Source organism: Malus sylvestris, chromosome 3 (assembly GCF_916048215.2).
Source record: "Malus sylvestris chromosome 3, drMalSylv7.2, whole genome shotgun sequence".
Lineage (NCBI taxonomy): Eukaryota > Viridiplantae > Streptophyta > Magnoliopsida > Rosales > Rosaceae > Malus > Malus sylvestris.
The window spans coordinates 6,412,016-6,439,425 of record NC_062262.1 but is presented as its reverse complement, the minus strand read 5'-3'; the positions used below and the strand labels follow the sequence as shown (position 1 = coordinate 6,439,425).

The 27,410-nt window shown below is 43.7% G+C and overlaps 1 protein-coding gene across 2 annotated transcripts; it reads right to left on the bottom strand.

Annotated features, from left to right (window-relative positions):
• Positions 1-109: 109 nt before the first annotated feature.
• LOC126614900 (DExH-box ATP-dependent RNA helicase DExH11-like) lies at positions 110-26,680 on the bottom strand. 2 transcript variants are annotated; one of them, XM_050282590.1, is made up of 23 exons: positions 26,363-26,680; positions 25,917-26,174; positions 25,429-25,689; positions 25,275-25,343; positions 25,029-25,113; positions 10,514-10,692; positions 10,281-10,388; positions 9,536-9,637; positions 9,245-9,445; positions 8,990-9,100; positions 7,814-7,881; positions 7,208-7,598; positions 6,579-6,734; positions 6,390-6,500; positions 6,110-6,163; positions 5,229-5,486; positions 4,428-4,537; positions 3,711-3,864; positions 2,189-2,648; positions 1,509-1,723; positions 1,158-1,396; positions 674-800; positions 110-597 (listed from the first exon to the last, which is right to left on the bottom strand). In XM_050282590.1, the coding sequence occupies exons 1-23, from the start codon at positions 26,495-26,497 to the stop codon at positions 385-387; spliced, it is 4,065 nt and encodes a 1,354-aa protein (XP_050138547.1). In that variant the 5' UTR covers positions 26,498-26,680; the 3' UTR covers positions 110-384. The 2 variants fall into 2 exon arrangements, with proteins under 2 accessions (XP_050138547.1, XP_050138548.1); XM_050282591.1 differs by having other exon boundaries at positions 25,029-25,104.
• Between the last annotated feature and the right edge of the window lie 730 nt (positions 26,681-27,410).

Genomic DNA, 27,410 nt, shown 5'->3' with positions numbered 1-27,410 from the left:
TCGATTTACATGAATGGTGAGGACGATAAATGACCAAAACTAATCCTAAGATTATGGTTTTCGATGCTAATGACATCTCTTCTTCGGTGAAAAATTTAGCTCGAGCGCGAAAAAGAAAATGTCACTAGTTAGCTTTCTATTTCTGAACTACAATTGCACATTGAAATCCTGCTGTAGTTCTGCATCTAAAATTGTTAGCAGAACGAATCAATTACAGTACAATAAACAAATTCTATGACCGAAGATTGAGGAACTTTGCGGAAATTGAGCGTATGGTAACATACAACAAACGGGTATGAATGCAGTGTGCTTCTCCAGGTAGATCCTCCCACTCAGTACTTACAGGGATGAACTGGAGTGGTATACCTTCAGGTTGCGAAGCAGTTAGACTCCGGTGACGTATAAGCTAGCGGCAAATACAATGTCACGCTTTATCGCATTTGAAGCTGTTTCCATTTTCTTGTACAGAGCAGAATTACCCATAATAGATGCAGCATTTTTGAACTCACGGCACGTCTCATCAAGTCTGACAATGGTTCGAACTATCATGCCTTCTGGAACATCTGTAAGTTCGCAAATGTCTGCGAACGGAGTGCCCTGCGATAACAAGGGCATGTAAGACCAACCACTCTAAAAATCGTACGAAGAATTGATGAAATTCTCAGATAAATACCTTTGCCCACTCATAAACGACTTCAACAAGACCAAACTTGAGATTCTCTCGAGCATACTCCTCTGGATTTATTTGAACATTGTAGTGGGCTTGAAGCTGGCCAAGTCTTATTGCTGTATCGTACAACCTGAAATGAATAATTATATAAAATGAGTTTACACGGGAACGGGAATAATACAGAACACAATTTTGATGGAAGTTAAGGTATATGCAGCATGATGTAATCGAAGTTTTGATTATCAGTACCCAAGCCAGAACTTCGTAAACATCTCATATCTGATAACAAGTCTCTGCTTAAAGTCACCGAGAAGTAAAAATTCTATGTAACAAATCCGGCCAGATCTGGTGGTTGATTGCAGCCTCTAAATGTAAGCATAAAGCATACTACCAAAACCTTATGCATATATTTTGTATTAAACACGATATTTAAGCATGGAACTTGGCACAGAAGAAAATTTGTATGCAGATGATGGGAGTGAATGACCTCTGTTTGGCCTGAGACAGTTTTGGAGTAAGAGAAGGATCTGAAGTCTTCCTCTGCTGAAACACAAAGGCAGACATCAACGCCACTGCTTCTTCTGGTTCCAGGTCATCCAGTTGGTTTTCAAACAAACACTCTGTGGATATCAACTCCTCCCCAGAATTCATTTCGCATGCAACACGGCCTTTTATTTGAACCACAAGATCAGCATCTATACATCCAATTTCCTTCAGAACATCTATCTGAAAATAGTGAAAATACAAAATTAAACTACGAAGATGAATCATAAGTGTTAAGACAATTAGCACAAGCCACAGCAACTAAGAAAAAAATATGCGGATCGTAGAAAAGTACCCGGCCTTGAAAGTCTGGCATTTGTTTAAGTGCTTCATCTGACATTTCAAACTTAAGAGCATCGACTTCCTCACTGTGTCTCTTTATCTCTCTTGCTAACTTAATGTGCTCGTCCAACTTTATACACCCATGGCACTTGTTCGTTGCCATCTTTTGCAATAAGTTAATCCACTTATAGTATGTTCCGACAAGATTTACGTCTCTCAAATTCAGATCTGAACCAGAGTCACCACCATGAAAGTCAGCTTTAAGGGCGAGTTAAGCTCTAAAAATTCCCAATTTATCCCAAGTGTTAGGCACGTTTTAATGAGCACATGCAAGATATTATATAAGCAGGCTAGTAGGCTTTCTCAACAATTGAACTTTGAACCAAACAGAAACAATTGAACAGAAAAGAGAAAGTAAAGGGGACAACCGAATATCAAACCAAGGAGTGCATAGTCGGGAATTCAGATTTCCAACGACATAAAACCAAAGAAGGCATGCATCACAATTCTATAGTTACATGAAAGTGTATATTTATCTGGGATGAATGTAACTTTGTAATGATACAACTGCATTTACTTGATCTTACTTCTTATTTAAAATTGACAAATATGTGTGAGGCTAAGCCCAACCCCTCACCTTAGTGTAGATAATATCGATTGTTCAAAAAAAAAAAAAAGAAGACAAATATGTACCTTTATACGGATCCAAGGCTGGAGGGTACTCATTTCTGTCAGATTTTGTGTCCAACAGCTGTTGAACTGTCTTGGAGTAAGCAGCATTGCTATTGTCTTCAAGAAGCCCAACTTGGTCAATTTTTATCTTGCAATTGCATATGCATAGAAAATCTTTGCTGTCAACTTCTTTAACCTCAAAGCTCACCCCAGCAGCAGAACCCTGGTGTGGTAATTTTATCTTGATGACACCCGATGCTTTCCGAGGTGTGACACCAGAACGATACTCTTCATCAAGAGCACGTTTAGATTTTGGTACCACAAAATAACCTTGTGGAAAATCTGTGTTTTTACTGTCTTGCAAGTTACCACTACCCAGTGGAGTCTGGGGCAATAATTCAGGTTTCAGCACCAAAACGATGTACTGTTTATTATTAGCACTAGGTGTTTTCACAACGACTCCAAGCAAGTGGTCCTGTGCCTGTTGGTAAAGCATGATACAGTATTAGCATACCAATCACTATCTAACAAAGAACCAGATAGAAATAATGAAATATCAATGGCAAATCAGAAGAGTTTACAAATGCAGTTGAAAATGAGAAAGAGAAACAGCAGAATAGATGCAATCAACCATACGATCAGGGAAAATGATATGAACAAACATGATCCCCTTTGACTTCAGTTTCAAAGGCGAAGGAAGGGAGAGTGAGATATCACAGAGCAATATCTCAGATTATCAATTGACCTTCAAGGTTTAATACATGCCATTTTCTATTATCAATCATTTCCAGAGTAAAAATAATAAGTTCTGAAACTTGATTGCCAATTTTTTCTTAGGAAAACTAATGAAAAAGGTTTGAAAACTTTGATTTTTAACGATAAGGACAAAATAAAGGGTAAAGTGAATAGTACCAAGATTGACTTTTTAGTGTAAAAATGTGGTTTTTTGTTAAAGTGAACAGTACCGGGAGCTTTTCGTTTAAGTTCCATTTTTTCTTTAGGCTTAAGGTATGGTAACTCAAACTTCCTAGAATCTATGTTGATCTTCCCTCCAGGATGTAGGATCATGTCTCCCAACTTTTGCATAAGAGTGGTCCGTGAAGACTCCAGCTTTGGGGTGTTTAATGGAATTAAATTGGGTTGTTTATTTAAGTCACAGCTAAATTATACTCAGAGATAGAAAATAATTAAGTCCAAGTCTTATTCTAATTACAAATATTTCATTCTTCTAAAACACATTTCCAACCAACTCACCACCAGAAGACAGCACTCTTTCTTCTTTTAAATTATTTTTTGATAGATATACATCAGATGTCAGCATAATTTCAGTAACCACAAATCACTTTAAGAATCACCAAAAGTCATGCATGAAAAGAATCATATCTAGTAACACATTGCATGCACTACTCAGAAGAGTAATACTACAATTTGATCCTGAGGAAGGACAAGGGGAATTTATGGAAAAAAGAAAAAGAAAAGAGGTTTAGGTTATGACTGGAATAGATGTGTAACTATGTAAGGAATAGATATGTAAGGAACTCACTGAGTGTGATCCCATGACTACCACTCTCCCAGTTGTAAGAAATTGTTTGGCAATAGGAGACTGCATAACGGCCTCCAATATTTCCTTGCTATACTTCGCAGCTTCTGAGTACATGTCATAATACTCCTCAATAGCTGTTTCACATTTTACACATCTACATGCAAAACAACCATGTGACACTGACATAAAGGTTTGTACGTGATGAAAGGCAAAAAATAACAAGAAGAAAAGAACTGCAGCATCTAAGTTGCTCATATTGCATAGATGAAGCTTTGACAATTAGTATCATAGAGATGCCCACCTTACACATTTACTAGACTGATTAATAAGGACAACCCATCGACCATTGTTTTAAAAAAGAATCATTTTTTCATATCGTTAAATGATATGCTGTTACAAGTCCACAAATTAGATTAATAAGCTTACTAATAGCAGAAAATGTGGTCATTATGAGATAATGACATATAAGCCTAAGCCAAAATCACCAAGATTTATACATAACCATTTTTACATATCACTTGTCTAGCAGTCTTTTAATTTTTTAAAGCTTACATGCATGGCAATGAACTACAACCACATTTAGTAGGTTACCACTGAATTGAGTAAAACAAGCTTAAATATCATGTAAGAAGTAGCATATGACGTCACATACAAAACATGTACATGCCCATGTCAAGATTATACAAATAAGTAACAATGACTCTGCCATAAACATACTCAATAGTTTTTGTAGGCTGAGCAAGCTTTCGCATCAGAAGTCGCTGATGTTCTGGTAGTTTCTTCTGAGCATGGAACTCAGCAAAACTTCTTTTCAGCATGTCCTCCACCTGCAGTGATAGTCCCAACCAATAGTAGTAAAATGGAGTCATTAAAACCTTTACTTACGATATGAAAACCAGACTTGTATTCTTCAAAAACACAGAATTAATTAGAAGGGACAATCCATATCAGTTGATAGAATACTTTGAGACTCAGGTTAACATGCAGAAGCCATTCATTTTCCCAATAGACCCAAGATGGTTCTACTTTAAGTGCAGCCTGAGCTAAAACCTTACGGACTTATGATATGAAAAGAAGACTTGTATTCTCCATAAACAAAGAATTAACTGAAAGGGACAATCATTATAACTTTACGAAAAATAAGCTCTTGCTGATAAAATATTGTGAGAATGAGGTTAAAATCTAGAAGCTATTCCTTCACCCAGTGGGGCCACGATGGGTGTTACTTTAAATGCAGCCTGAGCCACACCTACCAGGTTTTCTTTCCCCTCCTAATGAGCCTCAATGAAATACTAGTGATTCTGGGCCACTCTATTTCTAAGAGGCATATATTTGTTTACCCCCATAAGGTTGCATAAGTTATGGGAAGCATGTCTCTGTATTTTTGCAAAGCTAGATGTACCAAGATGCAGGCTTTATCTTTAGCACCTAGAACTTGGAATGTTACTTCAATTTTGGTAAAATACTGATCTGCAATCCTTTTCCTTCCCTTTTTGTACGAATTAAGTAACCAGGTACCTTCAGTTCCTCAACACGAAGGAGATGCAGGATCATGATATAGGTAAGCCGAAACTGAGATTCAAGCTTGGTTGCACTTCCAACTATGACATTCTTCAAATCACCCTCTTCTAGGATTTCATCACGGCACATTACAATAACTGTACCAATTTTATCAAGTCCTCTTCTGCCTGCACGGCCTGCCATTTGAGTGTATTCTCCTGGAAATAATTGTCTAAATTCCTTGCCATCAAATTTCCTTAACGTATCAAAAACAACCTGCAAAACACCTTGAAGAATGTTAGAATGCGACCAACACAAAGCAAACAGGTATAGAACTCAAGATATTCTATTGGCAAATCAGAAATGTTTGTCAAAATTGAAGTTTCATCAATACAAATAAACCAGAACTAATACAGGACATGAAGTGGCTCTGCAGAAAATTATAATACATTTAGGTGTCAGAGACTATGTTCTCTCTTGTTTTAATGAAGTAATGATTAAGACTATAGAACTCAATTATGAAGTCAAAACCATCAAGCGAATCAGTTTAATGGTGGAATTGAATTAAAGACTCTTCTTCATGACCATGTTATAAGATGTAAAAAATAGAAAATCTTACGTAAGTAGCCTCAAATTATGAAAATAATTAGTTCAGTCAACAAATTTGCAAACTATTGTGCCAACAGGACTATTTGTAAACTTGTACAACTATTTCTTTGAAGGTTTGTAAGATTGATTGATGTTAATCAATTCAAAATTAAAAAGTAGAAAACCAATTTAACAAAGGAAGTCAGATATAAAGAATATGCGTGAAAGGAAAAAATAACATAAATTATTTTTTTATATGTGTAGCAGAATTATACTTCCCATTTTGAGAAAACCACGTAAACACAACTAACCGTTCTAGCTGGTGCATTAACCCCCATTGCAAATGTCTCTGTTGAGAACAAAACCTACAACAACAGAGATAAAGCACTGAAACATTACACATTAAAAATGACCCTGACAACTCAATCAAATGGGAAAACAACAATGGTGAAACCTGAACTCAAATAGTCCTTATTAACACACATACAAACTATTTGCAATATTTTTTTTAACCTCTAAAGATCATCACAGGTGACTGGTGTATCATTTTGAAGATCCAAATACGAATGCCACGACACAGAAGTAAAATACCTTGATCACTCCGCGACAAAAAAGCATTTCCACTACTTCCTTAACAATTGGAAGTAGTCCAGCATGATGGACGCCAATTCCTCTATGGAGAAGGCTTTGAACTCTGACAACCTGTATATCAAACATATTATGTCCAAGTCTCAAGGTTTTCTGGTTAAGTATAAAGAAATAATTAGCATGCAACTGAACCTGTGGTAAAGTCCTGTCAGATCCCTTTAGGCGCGAAAATGCTTTGTCACAGAAAACACGAATCTCACTTTTCTCAGAACTACTTGTAAGGTCAGTCCCATACATACTATCAGCTGACTTATCACAGCGAATCTTTGAGAAACAAAATACAACCACCTAGGCACACATTGACACCAATATTAGATAATTATTAATTACTATAAGAGAAGGTAAATTATTAATTACTGTCAGAGAAGGTAACTCTAAGTTCCTAACACAGGCATTAACAAGAATAATGCAACAACTCTCTGGTTCCTACATATTGAGTAGAAATTCCAATCTTGCCATGGACTATTAACAATAGTTTCGTAGATGCTAGAGCTGAAAAAAATGGAGGGAATCAACGTTTTTTGCCCTGTTAAATAAGAAAATGATGCAGAAAACACATTTCATGGTGCCTTCCTCTTATTTATCTAAAACTATTCTATTTCTTATTTTTATATTTTGACATTTCCACATTTTGTTCCATATAAAGGAAAAAAACACTACACAATCTTCACAGGTGGTGGTTGTATTCTTTCCATGAATGACTAGAATCAAATGAATTTAAAGCAACGGACATGTGGCACAGGGGTTATATTCAAACATACAGGTAATAGTGACATCTTTGAGAGCTTGTTAATAAGTGACAACCACAAAGAAGCATCTGATCTTCTTAAACCCCAACTGTTCATGCCATTTCCATTGTTTTGATTTGCTCCTCCAGTTCGGGAGAAATTCCCTGAATTTTGGGAACCAGATTGCTTCTTCTGTTTTCCGCCCCAGTTTGAACTTTGTTTTTGAGATCGAGTCCCATCATGAGAAGCTGAAGCTGGTGCCTGTGATCCACTACCACCAGTAGTGGCACTCATATTCTTTTTCTTAAATGCATCTTTTGCAGCTTTGAACCCCTGGGGAATGAAGATTTCGCTTTCACATATTTTGTAAAGTTCTCCGGAGTAAAATAGACAGTGCTCCAATGGAACTGGTCTTTTTGTAGTCCTGATATCAAAATTATATTCTCAAATGTGAAAATAGTGTAAATAATAAGTTGACAACAATGTAATTCAAACTTCCTGTAAGCCACATCCTTATAAAAATAAGAATGAGCAATGAGAAAAAGAGAAAGAGAGTTTTAAATAATATGAACTGTCAAAAGAAAACCAAGATAACATAACTAATAAATAAATCCATATGCCACAAAGATTCATGCTTACCCAGTAACACGAATTTGCTTTTGCTTTGTCTGTCCAATCCAGTCAGCAAACTCAACTTTGTTTGGTACCTACAAATTCATAACTAATATGTAACACAATGCATCTTGTGCCGCAAACAAAAATAATAATACAGAGGCAGGGGAAAGCATGACCACAGAATTTCAAGTTTTGTGGATCCTTCTCTTCAGTCAATGAGTTGGAATTTTGATTTCAGAAGAAAATTGAATGAGTTGGTGATAGCAAAGGCGGCTGGGTTGTTAGAGAAGGTGGAAGATGTTTGTTTGATTCAATAAAGAGCGGATAATAGGTGGAAACTAGATGGGTCAGGATTGTTCACTTGCAAATCCGATAGCTCTTTCAGTTTTTCTTGTGCAACATATCCACCCTATTCTCGGATTTGAAAAACATAATCTCCTCCAAATGTCAAAGTTCTTGCGTGGTTAGTATCTATTGGGAAGGTCTAACACCTATGATCAAGTTCAAAAGCGAAGGACTTTTATTTGCATTTCTCCTCAGTGGTGCAGTTTGTGTAAATCTGAGGAGAGTGTTAATCATGTTTTTCACCATTGCTCTTACTTGATACAACTGGGGTTGACATAGTTCACGGAAGTTAGAGCTAGTTGGGTTATTCCAAAGGGTTGTTTCGAGCTTCTAAGCACCAAGTTCAAGGCTTTAGGAAAGGGGAAGAAAGCTAAAGCTTTGTGGGGCAGTTTGGTGTTGGCAGTTTTCTGGAACATTTGGTTGGAGCGTGATAGAAGAATTTTTGAGGATTATAACGGAGTGGGAGTTGAGGAATTATGGGTAGAGTAAGATACTGGGCATCAGTTTCGAATGAGTTCAGGGGTTATCTTTCTTATATGGTGATGGATATGTTAGCAGCAGTAAAATGAATTTGGTTCAGCCTTAGTTACTTGTAAAGTAGTCATACTTGAGAGGTCTTAGCTAGTTTGGCAAGTTGGTGGATTTCTTATCCACTTGTTGTAATTCCTTCTATTGTTTTAATAAAATTCTCTCGTTTCTACTAAAAAAATTTATTTTGTCAAAAAAAATAAAAAAATACAATAGTGGTCAACAAACCTAAATCCTCATACCTTTCTTTTTATAGATAATCATACTTCATATTTTCATATTTGTTTCATGTGGACATTGGCAATGGTATCAGGAAAAAGTAAATACCGTAGCTGAAAGGAGAACAATATTGATGTGTCTTGGTAGCATTATAATAACTTCTTCCCAAACAACACCTCTTTCAACATCATTGACATAGTGCACTTCATCAAAGATAACCTATCTCCACACACATGCAGAAAGAGTAACAAAAATATATTAATAACTTGTAAAAAAACTGGGGAAAACAAATACAATATTAACCAAGAAAATAATGGGAAATTAGTGTTCAAAAGAATATCACAAAAAAAATGAGCCTTTTACCCATTCAATATCACGTATTATGTCAGCACCACGATAAAGCATTGACCTTAATATTTCGGTGGTCATAATAAGACAAGAAGCCTCTGGCCTCAAGCTAACATCACCAGTGAGAAGTCCAACATCAAATTTTCCACACAAATCTCTATATTTTTGATTGCTGATGGTTTTGATAGGAGCAGTATACACAGCTCTGGTACAATGCTGCACAAAATTAACATAAAGGTCAGAATTGACGAAAAATTAAATATATATGAATAAAAGTAACAGCGAGCTCAAGGATTCAAGCTGTACTTTTGATGCTAAAGCAAATGCATATTCTGCAACAACTGTCTTTCCAGCTGATGTGTGAGCAGCCACAAATACTGAGTCCCCCTTTTCAAGATAATAAATAGCCTGTAAACATCACAGTGCAGAGGAAAGTTTATTTAGGATATAAAAAACAGAATTCTCAAAGCAATCCTAAAGATAACAAATGTTAAATAATTTGTAATCTATAATAGTGAGAGAAAAGGAGGAAAGTCGAATAAATTACACTAAAAATTTCTAAGTGTAATTTTTTTTGTCCACGAATCCTGCAATTTACTGTCACATGAAAAGTCTAATGACTGTTTCAACATGAGAATTTGCGTTACAAGTTGGATAATAAATTAAGTAGCTACACAACACAACTATTAAGCTTTTAACCTTCTCAAGAGCGCTAAAAGTATAACTCACCCAACAACAACATATATCTAGCCCTGTTCTCTGCATGACATCACTGTACAATGTACTTAACCATGTTGACTTTGTTATGTAGTCAACACAAACAATGTATGTGGGACATCAGCAACATCCCACTCTTGAAAATGACTGAGAGTGTACTATGTATGTGCATAAATCAACTACTGATCTTAATTTTTTTCATCATATAATTAAATTATATTAGTTAAAGGGATACAAACTCAACTACAAGCCAAGGAAAACCAAGCTTAGTAACTAAAAAGAAATCAATCTTCTAATGGAAACATAGTAGAAGAGAGTTTGGATTGACCGATACCTCCTTCTGGAATTTGTCCAATTCAAACGGAAAATCAAGTGCTTTGTCGGGAACAAGATCATGAAAGTTCTCTGCAATATATTCAGTACCTCCACTAATAGCCCAAGCCTGCCAATGGCGAACTAGTTAAAAAATAAATATACAGCAGTGAGCAAAATTCAGTTAAAAGCACGAAACATGACATGCTCAAATATTAGAAAGTTTCTGTAAACAGTTACTTCACAAATAAATACCTTCTTCGGATTTTGTTCACCATCTTCACCAATTCCATTAGATCTTGACTTTGATTCTCCTGCCGCAACTGACAAAATCTCATCCAACAAAGACAATTCAGGCTCAGAAGTATCGATGGCAACATCAACCTCCTTTGCTTCATCCTCTGACTTAACAGATTCTGATCCTGACAATTGACCTTTGTGGATGGCATCCAGATTAGCCCAAAAATAGTGAAAGCAAAACACTAAAGACTCGGAGAGACAGCTCACAGTAATTTTGTCATTTGTTCAAAGTTACTCAGTGAATAGTTGACAACAATGTGGGCTCTCATCCCTATTACACATTTATTCATCCAACATAATCCATAAACCTAGTTAATGTTTGATAGGCAGGGGGCAAAAGAGTTAACTTTTCACTTTATTAATTATTATAGATGCATGGTTTATTAACCCTGCAACTATTAGAAGCTGAAATCCAATGTGGATACATGACCTTGGAATGTATCTGTTTGGGCCCAAAATAGCAGTTTGGGCCGAGGGAGGTATCACTTTCGGCCCGGGAAGACTACGGCGAGAAAGTCATGGGGGCTTCAGCTCATGGGCTTCTAGGCCTAGATCGGTTAAATCAGAGTGCAAGTCGAGTCCTAATACAATAGGGACCCTCGACGAGATCGGTAAAACTAGAAGGCGAATCCGGCTCAGTTAAGGACTAGATTCGTAGTCCTAGCAGAGGTAGGACTGATTGAGGTAACGTTAATCCGGAGAAGGAAACCTAGTTCGAATAGGATTAGAACTCGGGCTCGGTGTTCTGCTTCTATAAATACAAGACATTCAGCAATGGAAAAGCCCCACAAAAATCAATACAAAATTGCCCTGCGCAAACTCTCACAACTTGAGATCTTTTTCTTTTCCTTTTTCGCTGACACATCTTCCGTTGGCATCAACAGCACTGTGGAAGCAACCGGTGATATCTTAAGTCGGCATAGATAGCTCTGTCACCGTAGAGTCGGTCGGTCTCGCAGTATCTTCCGTTGGCATCAACAGCACTGCGGCGAGAACGGTCGACTGCCTATCCAAGTCTCGGTCGAGAAGGGTTTTCGAATCCTTGTTGGTCGAGGTCATCTCATTAGCCTTCTCGGCGAGGTGAGGTGTTACAGTTATTACATTCGGCACATTGTAAGCCGAATTCGGTTCGTGAACTTTGTAAGAAATAGCAGCCTTGTCTTCAGGCTCGAGAACCCAAGAGGCCGAGACGCGTTCCTTTCTCGGCCGCAATCGCAAGACGCAGAAGTCAGTAGCGCGACCCAACGTAGCATCATCAAATTTACTCCTCGGCCGAGCCTCTGCCGACGAGTTGGCACGCCCCGCAATCACCGAAGGACGTAGTTAGCTTAGAATATATTCGGCCTGCGCGCCACGTAGGCTTTGTAATTTCTAGGGTCAACATTTTGGCACGCCCAGTGGGACCCAGTGCTAAACTACGAAGTTCATGCCAATTGAAACACGATCGGTAAAAAAAAAAACAGCTATGGGAAAGTCGACAGCCGATTTACCGAGTCAGAGCATAGGACAGAGTGTGCCACAGGCGCAGAATCCCCTTAGCGTTGGGACACCTGAGTCCACGAGCGCGACTCGCCGAGAGAGAGAACTTAATCTCGGCGGTCAACTCCGTGGTTTAGAGATCCCAAACAGAAACACATGCGTTCTCAATGAAGGGATAATAGAGGAATGTGATGAGGATGGTGGTGAAGGAACAGACCCACCAACGAGGTCATTCCTCAGAAAGCGACTGGACGAGCAGTCTCGGTCAGTCGAGCAGACGTTCAGTCGAGGCATTGACAAGCTGCAGGACGCGATACTCAGTGCCAATGATCGGCAAACCAAACTGCTCGAAATGCTGGTTAGCCAAGTTGGTGGCAGCAGGCCTTTCGATCTTCGCCAAACTTGCTTACCAGAAAACAATCCGGCACCGATTGTACCGGCCGGGCCTATTCTTGCCCCGCTCAAAACAATTAACTTAGAGAAGGGAGGAGGGTCGAACAGTAGGTCAGACGGGACCGACCAAAGGGTCGAAGCAGCATCTGTTGATATGACCGAAGTTCAGCGGATGATCGACTCCGCTATGAAGAAAGGGCCGAAGTTTCCCAAGTTTATTCATCCATACCCAGCTTACGTTGAGACGTTTGGATACCCGAAGGGCTTCAAGATCCCAGATTTTAGTCTTTTTGCTGGTGAATCGTCCCTGTCTTCGTTGGAGCACGTGGCTCGTTTCACCGCGCAATGTGGAGATGTGAATAGTGATTTCCACAAGTTACGGCTGTTCAATTTTTCATTGACCGGCTCGGCATTTGCCTGGTACATCAATCTCCCGCCTAATTCCGTCCAAAACTGGGAGGAGTTGGTCGAGAAGTTCCACGAGCAATTTTATCGGCCGGGGATGGAGATGTCAGTTTCTTCATTAGCACGGATGGCTCAAGCGTCTGATGAGTCACCAATGGATTATCTTACTAGGTTTAAATCGGCTAGGAATTGGTGCCGAGTGCCTTTACCCGAAGTCGAATTTGTCAGACTTGCTTTGAATGGTCTTGACGTCGAATACAAAAAGAAATTCTTGGGGGCAAATTTTCGGGACATGTACGAATTGGCCCAGCATGTTGAGCAGTACGATTATTTGCTCCGCGAGGAAAAGACTTCGAAGACTCCAACTCGGGGAACGATTTACAAGAACCCTACTGTCAATTATGCATCAACCGAGGATGAATGTGTTAGTGTGGATGCGGCTGAGATAGTAATAGATAAACCATACATTTGCAAGGCATTAACTCAGGTTGATTCTAGAGAAGCCAAAAGTCGCTCGGCCACTGAAGGAACATCGAAACCGTCAAAGGTTTATACTTTTGATATTACCAAGGCTGACGCAATTTTTGACCAACTGTTATCAGCAAGAATCATTAAGCTTCGGCCTGGTCATAACATTCCTAAGGCCGAGGAGCTTAAAGGAAAGGTGTATTGCAAATACCACAATTCGAGCAAACACACGACAAACAATTGCGTCGTATTTCGTGATAACGTCCAAAGCTGGATTGATAATGGCAAACTGAAGTTCCCCGAGAAGAGGATGAGTGTTGATACTGATCCGTTCCCCACGGCAACAGTAAGTATGGTCGACGCGTACCTACCCAAGGACAAAGGGAAAGGCAAGGCTGAAGTGGGTGAGACACAACGCCCGCGGAGTCAGAATGTTCGGCCACGGTTCATGGCCGATTCGCGTTCAAATAAACTATCTGCGGCCTTAATGGGGCCCGCTATTGTCAAATCTTTGACGGAGTATAGCGCCGATGAAGATAGTGGGACAGCGGTTCTGTGCAGGAAATGTAAAGCGAAGGTCGACAGTGAACCAGAAGAGAAACCTTCTTCGCAACCCGTGGCCGTAACTCGGCAAAAGGTAGCCAATGAAGACCAACATCATGGGGTTTTTGGGAGGCTCGGTCCTAAAGTACGGATGGAAGAGACACCCCCGGTCAGGCGGCGCCTCGATTTTGATGCTTCATTTTATGACGATGATTACTATAAGCGTAATTCTAGCAGTTCAGGATCATCACGGAGTCAAAAGACCTTCAAGCCTCCTGAGCCTAGAGATCAACGTTGGTATACGTACCATTCTTCGAGGGGCGTCTATACCGCGTTGTCCAAATCTCAGAAACGCCGGCATCAACGGATGGATTGCATGGCTCGCCGACAAGCAGCCCAAGAAACTTCGGCCCCTAAGTGGCGACCGAAGGATACAGTTGCCACTAATGAAAAGCAACCACCTCCACCAATTATGACAGAGTTGGCTCAGGGAAAACGGCTGGTCGGTCAAGACGTCGAGACCATGTTTGAAGAAGCCGATAAGCGGATCAAACTTCTCATTCGACCAGGGGAAATGAAGGCACGTGTTGAACATTTCAGGCAAAAGGCCGAAAGTAAATTATCCCCGATAGCTATCCAAGAGCCTTTGGTCAAAATTCGACGGAATTTGCACCCCCCGTTCCTTGGGGAGTCTTTGGAATATATGCGAGAATTTCATAAGGAACATTCGGCCAACGATTTGTATGGTTTGCCGAAGGCATGTCAGGACACCATTGATCTTGTCTTGGCTTGTCCGGATGCTGAGCGGATCATCCAGAAGACCTCAGATCCAGGATTGAAAGCAAGGTTCCAGCACATACGAGAAGCTCGTGTCTTTGGATTTGAAGTTGACCCGTATACCGATATCGATGTCGCTGACCTTCCTTTCTCGCTAGAGGACCTTCAGTATTTACGGTATCACTTTGAAGTATTTTCAGCAGTTTCTCTCTTCGGCCTTACGACCGATGAAATCGCCCGTATTGCCCGTCTTGATGCTTATCTCGACACTAGGGATGCTCGGCTACACTACCAGGAGCAGGTTCAGGACTTGACCCCAAGCTCATTGTCAATCTCGACCTTACCTGAGGCGGTCATGCGGAGCCAACAAGTGGCCGAAGCAGCTCCGCCGGGTGACATTGTTGAAGGGACGGAAGAATCTCGTTGTCCGACTCTGACGACAACCAAATCCGTAGTCGCTAACCAACCGAACGAGGAGGGTCTCGACCAGATGGGCCCGTCCGTCCTGGATAATATGGAAATTAGTATGGTTCATGTATTACCTGCCGATTTTCAATCAAGCACGGCTCAACCAAATTTCCTCGATGGAGATGTGGTTGTCGAGGAACCTGGTCATGTTGATTTTATATCGATTGCTGAAGGCGAGTCAACAGCAAGAAATGATAGCCTAAAGGCCGCTTTGGCCGAATTGTTCCCTCGTTTATCATCGGCCAAGCTTCACCATTTAAAGCCATTGTATGTAACGGCACACATCGAGGGATATCCGGTTTCTAAGGTTTTTGTCGATTGTGGAGCTACTGTCAATATCATGCCCCTGAACATCATGAAGGCCTTACGCCGTTCCAATGACGAACTTATTCCGTCAGGGATCACAATGAGCAGTTTTGTCGGCGACAAGTCCCACACCAAAGGTGTGCTTCCGTTAACTGTGAATATTGCCGGTCGCACCCATATGACCGCCTTTTTTGTGGTTGATTCCAAAACCGAGTATAATGCATTGCTCGGCCGAGATTGGATTCATCAAACCAGCTGTATTCCTTCCTCATTGTACCAAGTGCTTGTCTTTTGGGACGGCAAATCGGTCACTGTTCATCCGGCCGATAGCCAGCCCTTCGAAACCAACATGATTCAAGCACGGTATTATGACGATCACGTCGGCTATATTACGTTGCAAGGCTTCAATGAAGAAGGACGGCCGACTCGGATTTCCGTTCAGAAAGCTATCGAGGTTGGCGCCGAGACTGTCCAGCAGGATTCGGCGAGACTCGGATTAGCTAACTTTCTCCCCGAACCCGATGTTTGACGCCGATCGGGAAGCACGTAGGGCCGCGGTTTCATCTACTATGGAACGACTGCTGGCCCATTGGTATACGATATCCAAACAACCAAATTCGGGTGTCAACCTCGTCGAGTTCCTTGCTGAGGGAGATAATGGGCCTGTATTATCTTTTGATAAAATTCGAGCCGCCCCGGCCAAGCTCGAAGATCATCGGCCCCTTGTCAAGGACCCTTTGGAAGAAATTAATGTTGGGACGGCCGATGACCCACGACTTTTGTTTATTAGTGCGTTACTTCCTCAACAAATGAAGGACGAGTTGCGGGCTTTGCTTACGGAATTCAAAGATTGTTTTGCTTGGAGTTATCATGAAATGCCCGGCTTAGATCGTGCTTTGGTCGAGCATGAATTACGTATTAAGCCCGGATTCAAGCCTTTCCGTCAGCCACCTCGTCGATTCTCGACCGAAGTACAACTCAGTGTTAAGGACGAATTAGTTCGGCTTTTGAAAGCCGGGTTCATTCGGACAGCTCGATATGTCGAATGGTTGGCGAATATTGTTCCTGTATTAAAGAAAAGTGGTGCACTGCGCATCTGTACCGATTTTCGCAATCTGAATCTGGCAACGCCCAAAGATGAGTATACAATGCCGATTTCAGATCTGTTAATCGATGCCGCGGCGAATCATGCGATCTTATCTTTTCTGGATGGACATGCCGGCTATAACCAAATATTTATTGCCGAAGCCGATGTGCACAAAACTGCTTTCCGGTGCCCGGGGGCACTCGGCACTTACGAATGGGTTGTCATGCCATTCGGCCTCAAGAATGCCGGCGCCACGTACCAGCGGGCGATGAACACCATCTTCCATGATTTAATTGGCACCATCGTCGAAGTTTATATCGACGATGTTGTCGTCAAATCTAAACGCCGACAGACACATCTGGACGATCTCCGACAGGCTTTTCTCCGTATGCGTCAGCACAACCTCAAGATGAATCCTGCCAAGTGTGCCTTCGGTGTATCGGCCGGGAATTTTCTTGGTTTCCTCGTACATCATCGTGGGATTGAAGTCGATGAGAACAAGGCACGCGCAATCATCACCGCCCCACCCCCAACAACGAAGAAACAATTACAGTCCTTACTCGGCCAGATCAATTTTTTACGCCGATTTATTGCTAATTCGGCAGGTAAAATGAAAGCCTTTTCCACACTTTTGAAGCTTAAGGACTCTGATAAGTTCATGTGGAATGAGGAGCACCAGGCGGCGTTCACACAGATCAAGGTTTCCCTTACAAACCCACCTGTCCTGGTCCCTCCTCGGCGCGGTAAGCCTCTCAAGCTGTACATCTCGGCGGCCGCCGAGTCCATCGGTTGCCTCCTCGCGCAAGACAATGATGCCGGCCGGGAACAGGCTATCTTCTACCTCAGCCGTAATCTGAGTCCTCCGGAGATCAATTATTCCGCCGTTGAGAAGCTCTGTCTCGCTGTGTTCTTCGCTGCATCCAAGCTTAGGCATTACATGCTCCCGTCGGTCACCCAAGTCATTGCCCAGACCGACGTTATCCGGTACATGCTTACCCGGCCAATTGTGAAGGGCCGAATTGGGAAATGGACGATGGCATTGTCCGAGTTTAGTTTGCAATACGTGCCGCAAAAAGCTATGAAGGGACAGGCGTTGGCCGATTTCCTTGCCCAGCACCCTTCGCCTTATGATTTCGGGGGTGCTGATGTTGAGATTGGCATGGTGGTGACCCGCGACAACTATTGGACGATGTATTTCGATGGTTCCAGTACTTCGTCCTCGGCCGGTGCAGGCATCGTCATTCAGTCTCCTCACAACGATCGTTGGTCTTTTTCGCTCAAATTGGATTTTGACTGTACCAATAATCAGGCCGAGTACGAGGCTCTGGTCATTGGTCTAGGCCTCCTTCTTGACCTACATGCCACTCGTGTCCTCGTCCGTGGGGATTCTGAATTAGTAATTAACCAAATTAATGGGTCTTTTCGCTGCATAAGTTGTACTCTGGCGCCTTACCACATGATCGCCAGCTATTTGGCCGAGTCCTTTGACGGCATTACATTCGAGCATATTTCTCGGGTTCATAATACCGACGCAGACGAGTTGGCTCAAATCGCCTCCGGTGCACAACTCCTGGGGGGCAAGCTAGGCCGGGAGATACCAATATTACAACAATTATACCCGGCCTTGGTTGATCAGCAAATCCTCCGTCGAGACAATGTGATACGCACCAGGGTCATGTCCTTGCCTTCGTTGGTGGATCGGCAGGACCAGGACTCTATAGAAATTTGCGCGGCCGAGGCAGTACCAGATGATTGGAGAAAGCCCATTATGCAGTACCTTGATAATCCTAACGGAAAACACAGTCGCAGGACACGGGCTCACGCCACGAACTATGTCACGTACCAGAGCGAGTTGTACCGAAAGGGTGAAGATGGTTTGTTATTGCTATGCCTCGGCCCTCAAGAGAGTGCTCGAGCGATCGCAGAGGTTCATGAAGGGGTATGCGGAGCTCACCAGTCTGGACGGAAAATGCGATGGCTACTCCGACGACATGGTTATTTTTGGCCGAGAATACTGAAAGATTGTATCGAGTTTGCACGAGGATGCGTGCAGTGCCAAATCCATGGGCCTATACAAAGGGTCCCGGCCGAATCGCTACATTCGGTCATTAAGCCGTGGCCGTTTAGAGGATGGGCCATGGACGTAATCGGCAAAATCACGCCGACTTCTGGAGCTGCTAAGCATGCATGGATAATAGTCGCAACTGATTACTTTACTAAGTGGGTCGAAGCAAAATCATATGCCGAATTAACGTCTAAAGAAGTTTGCGATTTCGTGGAGGAACACATTGTGACCCGGTTCGGTGTGCCAGAAACGATCATAACCGACAATGGAACAATCTTCACAGCCGAAAGGTTTAAGGAATACACGGCCAATTTGAAAATTCGGCTGGAACAGTCCACACCGTATTATCCACAGGCGAATGGGCAGGCCGAGGCAAGTAATAAAGTGTTGATTGGCATCCTCGAAAAAATAATAAAAGAGAGGCCTGGCATGTGGCATTTGAAGTTGAACGAGGCATTATGGGCATACCGAACGTCGTCCCGATCGGCGACTGCAACAACCCCGTACGCATTGACTTACGGACACGATGCGGTGCTACCAGTCGAGTTGAGCATAAATTCGTTGCGATTAATTGAACAAAGTAGTTTGTTTAGCGCCGAATATAATCAGTCCATGAGACAGGAACTAGAAGATTTGGAAGAAGCGCGACTTGACGCTTATAACTTACTGGTGGCACAGAAACAGATTGCCGAGCGAGCCTATAACCAAAGGGTACGACAGAAAACGTTCGGCGAGGGTGAATTGGTGTGGCAAACGGTGTTGCCCGTAGGAATAAAAGATCCTAGGTTCGGCAAGTGGTCGCCGAATTGGGAAGGGCCGTTCATTGTGCATAAGGTATACGGTAAAGGGGCGTATCATCTTAAAGACCGGACTGGAGTAGTTCACAAATTACCAATTAATGGGAAGTTCTTGAAGAAATACTATCCGGTCACATGGGAAATGCGTGAATAAAAAGTTTGTTGTAGGAAAAGTCATTCCATTAAAATTGACAGGTATTACAAAAATGAGTAGGTCTAAATACATTCAAGGAGACGAGGGAAGAAGCGTGCTGAGCAGAGCTTTCAATTCCAACCACCGCACGTCGGCCATGATGACTTCGGCTTGTCGATTCTTTTTGTCTAGCCTCAGGCGCTCGACCCGTTTTTTGGCCGCCGCATACTCAGTTAGGCGATCCTTCCCGCCTGACTCGAAGTCCCTCGCAAGTTCAGAAGCAATGACCGACCGGCGTTTTGCTAGTTCGGCCATCTGACGGTCGAGTTCGGCTAACGCTTCTCCTTTTGCCCGTAGATCGTCAATCTTCGGACGGAGGGTGTCTTGAACGGCCGTGGCGGCTTGCAGGTCCTGTTCGGCCTTCAGAGCAGTCTGGAAGATGCCAAATGTCTCCCGAACGCGCTCCAGAGCAGACGATGCCCGAACAATGGCATCTCCGCTTAGGCGACCGTCGGCCCCAAGGTCGTTCAGACACACGCCGAGCAGATCAAGACCGTTGCGCTCAAGTACTTGCGATGAAGAGAGCGACAGGACTTCTCGCAACTGGGTTAGGGCGCTTGGATCGGCAGCCTCAGTTGGAGCGGCCGAAGGACCAGACTCTGCAGTCGTACTGGAGAGGAGAGCTTTGAATTCAACCTCCCATGAAGCCTGCACGAATAAACAAGGTTAAGCTTAAAGGAAGTCATGACGAGAATAGCAAGAGGGTGTCGTTTTTTTAACCTGCTGAGAGGAGACCTCGGCCATGTCCCCAGGGTCGTTGCTCGAACCTAAAGAACTCAATGGCCGAGCCCAGTGTCTCAGATTGCTTCTCACTTCACGAGGCCGATGGAGGTTATCTACGTTTGATGGCCACTGAGGCGGCCAGGAAATATAGATAACGCCCTTCGGCGCATAGAATTGACGGTGAAAAGAATGTACAGGCACCTGACATTTAGTTTTTCCTTGTTTAGAATTCTAAAGCAGAAAAGCAATCAGGAGGAAAATCGAAGGTACTTACAAAAGCCGAGGTAACCTCTTGTGGAGGGATGTGGAAGCCCTGGTCTTGAGGATGGATCGGCGATTCCGCCGTGGCCTCGGGTTCCTCGAGCAGGCGTTTGCCACAGTCGGCTGCCGATGGGCCGATTGGCGCAGCTGCTTCAGTGGAGGCAGGGACGTCCTGGTCTTGAGAAGGAACGAGAGGTTCGGCCGCCGGGGTCGGTTCCTCGACCGTGTGCTTGCCACGATTAGCCGAGGAGGGGCCGTGTCGAACCGCCATCTCGGATACTGGAGGAGTTCGTTGACGAGTAGGAGGACGACGCGCCAGCGGGACCTCGTCGCTCCCCTCACTCTCTTCCAGCACGAAGACCGTGGGCTTTGGATTCTTGGGAGAGGTTTCCTCGGTCGTAGGAACCGCCTGGTGTGAGACAGGTGCCTTCTCGACAGAGGTAGGTACGACTGATTCGCCGGCCACAGAAGCAGGCCGCGCTGGGATCGTCTCTACGGCTGAAGCCGGCTGTTTCTTGACCCCAGAATGGCCGGCGGCGGGAGAAGGGGAAGCACTGGGAGTCGTCGTGTGGCTGGAAATAACGTGGATCTCCCGTGCACCTTTCTTCGCCAGTTGCTTTACCCGCTTGGCAGGCGGGGAAGGCTTGATAGCCGGCCCGGCCTCTTGGCGAGGCCGTTTGGTCAGCCCGGCCCTACCAGCAGGTTTGTCCTTTTTGGCCACGACCGATTTTTTCCCGGCCATAGCAGCGGCAACTACCTCTGTCTTTCTCAAAGGCCGACTACCTAAAAGGATAAAGACAATTCAGTAAGGCGTACAACAGGCAAGGTTGAAGAAAAAGGGGGAATTGAACAACTACCTTGAGAATGGGGGGCCGGGGCTTTCTTAGGTCGGTTACCGAAGAGCCTGTTTAGTACATCCTCGACCGGCGCACCGAAGAACTCTTGAGTGTAATTTTCCCACCACTCACCGAAGGTGTCGGTGCAATGGGTTTCTGGGGTGGCCGGTCGAAGGCGAAATCTTTGGCAGTACTCTTGAAACTCCTTCGCAGCAGTCCTGCACTCGTTCTCTGAAGAGCGAGGCTCGCGTCCGCGGCTCAATACTGTGCGGGAAGAAAGAAGGGGGACGGGACAGCCCTGAAGATAGCCGAGCTGACGGGCAAGGAAGTTCGGATGGTACACTTCCCACCCCGACCGTTTCCCGTCGCAGCCGAGAGGAAGGTCGCGAGCAAGCACGAACGACCCCCAGGTTCGGCGAAGAGCGGCGTCCTCATCTGCCGCCCACGTAGAGGTAGGCAGTTTGATGGAGGGGGGGTAATCACGACGACGACAAATCAGGAATTCGTCGCTTGTGAGATCGTCAAGGGCAAAGAGGTACCTAAACACCTCTTCGGCCTGATGAGGAGGCGTTGGTCGGGAGGCTAGCTGAGGACCAAGAGCCTCTGTTGCTGAGAAATCAGCTATAGCCGGCCGAAGGGAGGCAAAGTATACCTGCAACCAGAGCTGGAAGACCCAGAGAGGGCCATTCTGGTGGGGGTCCACCGTGTGGAGAGTCGCCTCGGCCAGGCAACGGAAGAGGTGGGCAAGAATATTAGAACTCAGCGCCAGGACGCGACCACTGGCCAGGGCTTCGGCCACTGGCATATTCTCGACCAAACATTTGTTTGATTTGGTACAACAAATGTATTTATTGTACCAGTAGAAGAGGAAGGCTTCATGCTCTCCTTCTCGCAGGTCCTCTTCCCCTCGACCGGCGAAGTGAAGGTAGAGGGTGTTGTAGTTGAGAAAGTTCTTGTGGAGCTTCTGTATTTCATCCCTCGACGGGATGTGACCGTCACTATTCAGGGTCTCGAAGGCTCGACGGTCGAAGAGCGTCTTCAGATCGATATTCGACGGGTGCCCGGAGAGGGTCGCGTCGATAGGGATCCCGGTGGCCGAGGTCCCCAAAATGGCGGTGATGTCCAGGATGGTGGGACCAATGGGACCAAGGGGAAGGACCATTGTGTTGGTGGCTGAGCACCAGAAGCATAGAGCGGCTAGGAGCAGCTCCTTGTCAGGGACAATGTCCATCGACGAAAGGAGGATGGCGTCGTAGATGCCCAGGATTTTCCATTTTTCGCCGAAGAGCCGTTCCATTCGGACAACCCAGGTCGCCCAGGTGGTGGTCGTCGAGGGCCAGGAGCCTTGGGGCTTTGCCGCCTCCCATCTCGACCATTCAAACCCTTGGAGCAAGGGTGTAAGGCAGTGTTCCTGGAGAAGACCAGTGATGGTCGGCGGGATTGTTGCCTTGAAGAGAGGACCCAGGATTTGGTGGACGGTGCTCATGTCGTTCTCGAACCGTATATTCTTGATCGAGCTCCGATCAAGGATCTTCTGATGCTGGTCGCATTCCCGGGAAAGCTTGGAGATGAAAGAGGCCATTGTAAAAGCACAGCGTAAGGAGGTTTTTCGGGTTGGGGATTTGAGGACGAAAGCTTGGAATGGAGGAATGCACTTGAGAGCAAGAGTAGGGGATTTCAGGAAGTTTGAGAACGTAAAGAACAAATGAGGAAATTTCGGTATTTATAGAGTAATGGGAGGAAGAGCAATCGTTCGAAATTCAAAACAAAGGGCAAAATCGACCGGAGGAATCGTTGATCATGATGAGCATTTGGGGAATGCGGTTGAGAAGACCGACGGTTTTAGGTTTTGGGGGCGCACGATCGCGTGTGACGGCGAAGTTAATGACGAAAGACGGTTCGACGCCTGCACGATGACAGGTGGGCTTACGGACTGATGAAATGGCTCGCGGATTGAGATAGTGGTCATAATGACGAGACGGTTCGGGCAGGCGCACGCTTCAGACGTCATTATCGGGGATTGGCCATGTTAGGGGATGCCACGTGGCGAGTGGTTTAGCAGGATCAAGATCGTGCGAACATGTTCAATAAATACGCCTTGGAACTCGGGTATTGGGATCCTGAGTGGTAGATTCGCTTCTTCAAGGCCGAAACTCGGCCGAAGGGTTCAGGCCGAGGACCTCAAAAGCGAGGGGGCAATGTTTGGGCCCAAAATAGCAGTTTGGGCCGAGGGAGGTATCACTTTCGGCCCGGGAAGACTACGGCGAGAAAGTCATGGGGGCTTCAGCTCATGGGCTTCTAGGCCTAGATCGGTTAAATCAGAGTGCAAGTCGAGTCCTAATACAATAGGGACCCTCGACGAGATCGGTAAAACTAGAAGGCGAATCCGGCTCAGTTAAGGACTAGATTCGTAGTCCTAGCAGAGGTAGGACTGATTGAGGTAACGTTAATCCGGAGAAGGAAACCTAGTTCGAATAGGATTAGAACTCGGGCTCGGTGTTCTGCTTCTATAAATACAAGACATTCAGCAATGGAAAAGCCCCACAAAAATCAATACAAAATTGCCCTGCGCAAACTCTCACAACTTGAGATCTTTTTCTTTTCCTTTTTCGCTGACACATCTTCCGTTGGCATCAACAGCACTGTGGAAGCAACCGGTGATATCTTAAGTCGGCATAGATAGCTCTGTCACCGTAGAGTCGGTCGGTCTCGCAGTATCTTCCGTTGGCATCAACAGCACTGCGGCGAGAACGGTCGACTGCCTATCCAAGTCTCGGTCGAGAAGGGTTTTCGAATCCTTGTTGGTCGAGGTCATCTCATTAGCCTTCTCGGCGAGGTGAGGTGTTACAGTTATTACATTCGGCACATTGTAAGCCGAATTCGGTTCGTGAACTTTGTAAGAAATAGCAGCCTTGTCTTCAGGCTCGAGAACCCAAGAGGCCGAGACGCGTTCCTTTCTCGGCCGCAATCGCAAGACGCAGAAGTCAGTAGCGCGACCCAACGTAGCATCATCAAATTTACTCCTCGGCCGAGCCTCTGCCGATGAGTTGGCACGCCCCGCAATCACCGAAGGACGTAGTTAGCTTAGAATATATTCGGCCTGCGCGCCACGTAGGCTTTGTAATTTCTAGGGTCAACAGTATCATAGTTCTGCATAAATCTACTTTCAATGCTTAGTCGAGAATAAACATCAAAGCAATCTCAACCTAATAGAGCCAAGTTATCTGCAGCTGATTTGAAAGCAGACATATTCTAAATCTGATCTATTTTTTTTTTAGAAGAAACAATTTTATTAAAGAATAGTGAAAGACATAGAAGTGGATAAGAAGTCCACCAACAAATTAGAAAGGAAAATCCCAATAGGATTTGGCTACAGTAGCCAATTCTAGACTTAGCTCACTTAACTGCTGCTAACAAATCCCACAGTATTTGAGATAGAGAGCAATTATTAAACTCTTTAGTAACCGAAGCCCAAAAAGATGCCCAATATTTTACTCTCCCCCAAAGTACTTCTGCCCCCACTCCAGTATAGTCTTCTAAATCTGATCTATGACTGCCCCAATTTTATAAGCCTACGCATCAAGGCCCAGTGAATTAAGTTACAGCTCTTATTCCATAAAACTATAAAAGCTATAAACAAATTGTATCCAGTTAGCAGTTTATACATACCATCTCCTTCAAATTCAACAACATCCTCTTCCCAAGCTTTCTTGAACAGGTCATCAAACTGTACAGACAACCCACTCTGCAAAGACTAGCAACACATACAAATAAAAACAAAACATTTGTCAACTTAAGATAAGAGACAATTATTATACATACAGGATAGAAGTATAAAAACTATAGGAAGAACCACTGAGTTTTTAAACTATGACTCAGTAGAGAGAAAGAGAGAGAGAGAGAAGCAAAACTGACCAGTTTTTCATCTGATGTGCTCTCCAGGGAACTTTGATCCTTATATACATTCCACGAGCATGGATAGGCCTTCCAAAAAAGCTTTTCCATCAATATTATGTTTTGTATAATATATATTTTTACAACTTTCAATCTAGATGACAATTAAATTAACCTTCAGATCACCAAGGTCCATTCCTTGCTTAAAGCTTGGAGGTACAGCCTGAGGAGAGCCACCAACAAGAAGTTCGCGTACCCATTCTCCATTAGAAGCACCATCAGGAAGAACTCTTTCTAGAGATTGGGAATCATCCAAGCCTCCCGGACGAAAAGGGCGGTTGTTGATGCTTCCCCGTACAAAATCCTTAGCTGGTCCAGCCAAACGTGGCAATGAACCAGACTCTTGAGCTCCTACTATAAGTTCTGAGACATCCACCTAAACCAATATAAAAGCAAACTCTGGGACACACTTAGAAACACAATGGTAACAAATGTAGCACTAAAATACGCAAAAATCCCTAAAGAACAAAAACTACTGGTGATCTATATTCTAATAGCATCTAGAACAATAAAAGAATCACATCACCTCATTGTGCTTTTGACTTCACTTGCTAAGCTAATCGACATGTGTGGGCAAACACAAACACTGAGTGAACCACATACCTCCACGGATTTAGGTTCCCATTGACATTCGGCCGACCCACTCTTCTGGCGCCGAAACGGCAATTCCCACGTGGGAACCACAACGCAGCGCGGCAGTGTTGGCTCCAAGGGTACATTTGCCTTATCAAACCAGTCGAAATCCCACTGCCTCCCAACTTTTTCGGGTGCAAATACTTCGTCGTCCAATCTTGGCGAAAGATACTTCTCCTCTATATACTCTTTTATTGATTCGGGCGTCTCCCTAGGAAATGCAGGCGGCTGATACATACATAACAATGCAAACATTAATACTTGAATTACGAGTCACATTCATGTTCAGCAATTTCGAAACCAATCTCGTTTGCTTGCCAATGAAGCATTCAAGCTTTCAAATTTCGAAACCAAACCCTAGAATCCAAATTAAGAAAATTTGCAGCGGAATTGCGAAGTGGAAAGAGAGAACCGACCAGAATGAAATCAGGGAGAGACTTGACGGGGTCGGAGCTCTCGACAGTGGAGAGGGGCTCGAGCCGGAGGTGGCCACTGTGGCCGGAGAACCCGACCCGGAACGAGAGCCCGTTCGCGGCTTCTACGGGATCCATTTTTCGGGCTCCAGGGTTGGAGCGTTTCAGGGGTTCAGAAACCCTTCGAACACCCTTGGTTTTTTATTCCGATTCCGAGTGTTTGATTTTCGCGGGTTTTGTTTGATGGGTTGTGGAAAGAAGTGCCGTCGTTGTCACTGCTTCACTGCCCTTGCTATCAACTCGGATTACCAGTCGGGGAATACCAGTTATTAATCCAGAGGTTTTAATTTTTTTTAGTTTTATTATAATTTAATTTGATTTCGTTGTGCGTAATTTTTAATTACGTAATTTATAATTAAGAAATTTTAAGTTTGATTTCGTCAAAAATAAATTTGAATAAATTATTGTTAGTTTATTATAACGCTAAGTTTATCCTTATATTTTATATAAATAATATCGTTTGTTCAAAAAATAATTATGTAATTTACCATACTTTCCGTATCTAATCTATTTAAACCCAACTGTTTGTTCTTCAAGCCCAAACAAAAAGACCTATGCCATCGTGGCATCCTAGAATAGATCGAACTATCTTATGACGTTCTGAACTGAAATCACGTACTACTTTAACCTAACTCTTGAAACATACCAACATGGCCTTAGTGTTTTTTATTTTTCTAGTAACATCACATGATTGGTTCAAAATATTATGACTTTATGGTCATGGTTTTATATAAGATAAATGTATTATTTCTAATTTTTGATAAATTTGTATATATCTGCATGGAAGGAGCACTGCCACTTTAACGAGAAATTTTGAGGTTCGGCATTTGAACCACGCCCCTTGATTTTTAGGCCCACCACATCCCCAATCTACTTCCCTCCTCGTCGATCTCCTACCTACTCTCCTTATCGGAGGAGCTGTAGCCGGTCGCCCCATTCATCTGACAGAAGCAGGAGCAGGGCGTACTCTCCGCCCTACCGTAGAAGGAGG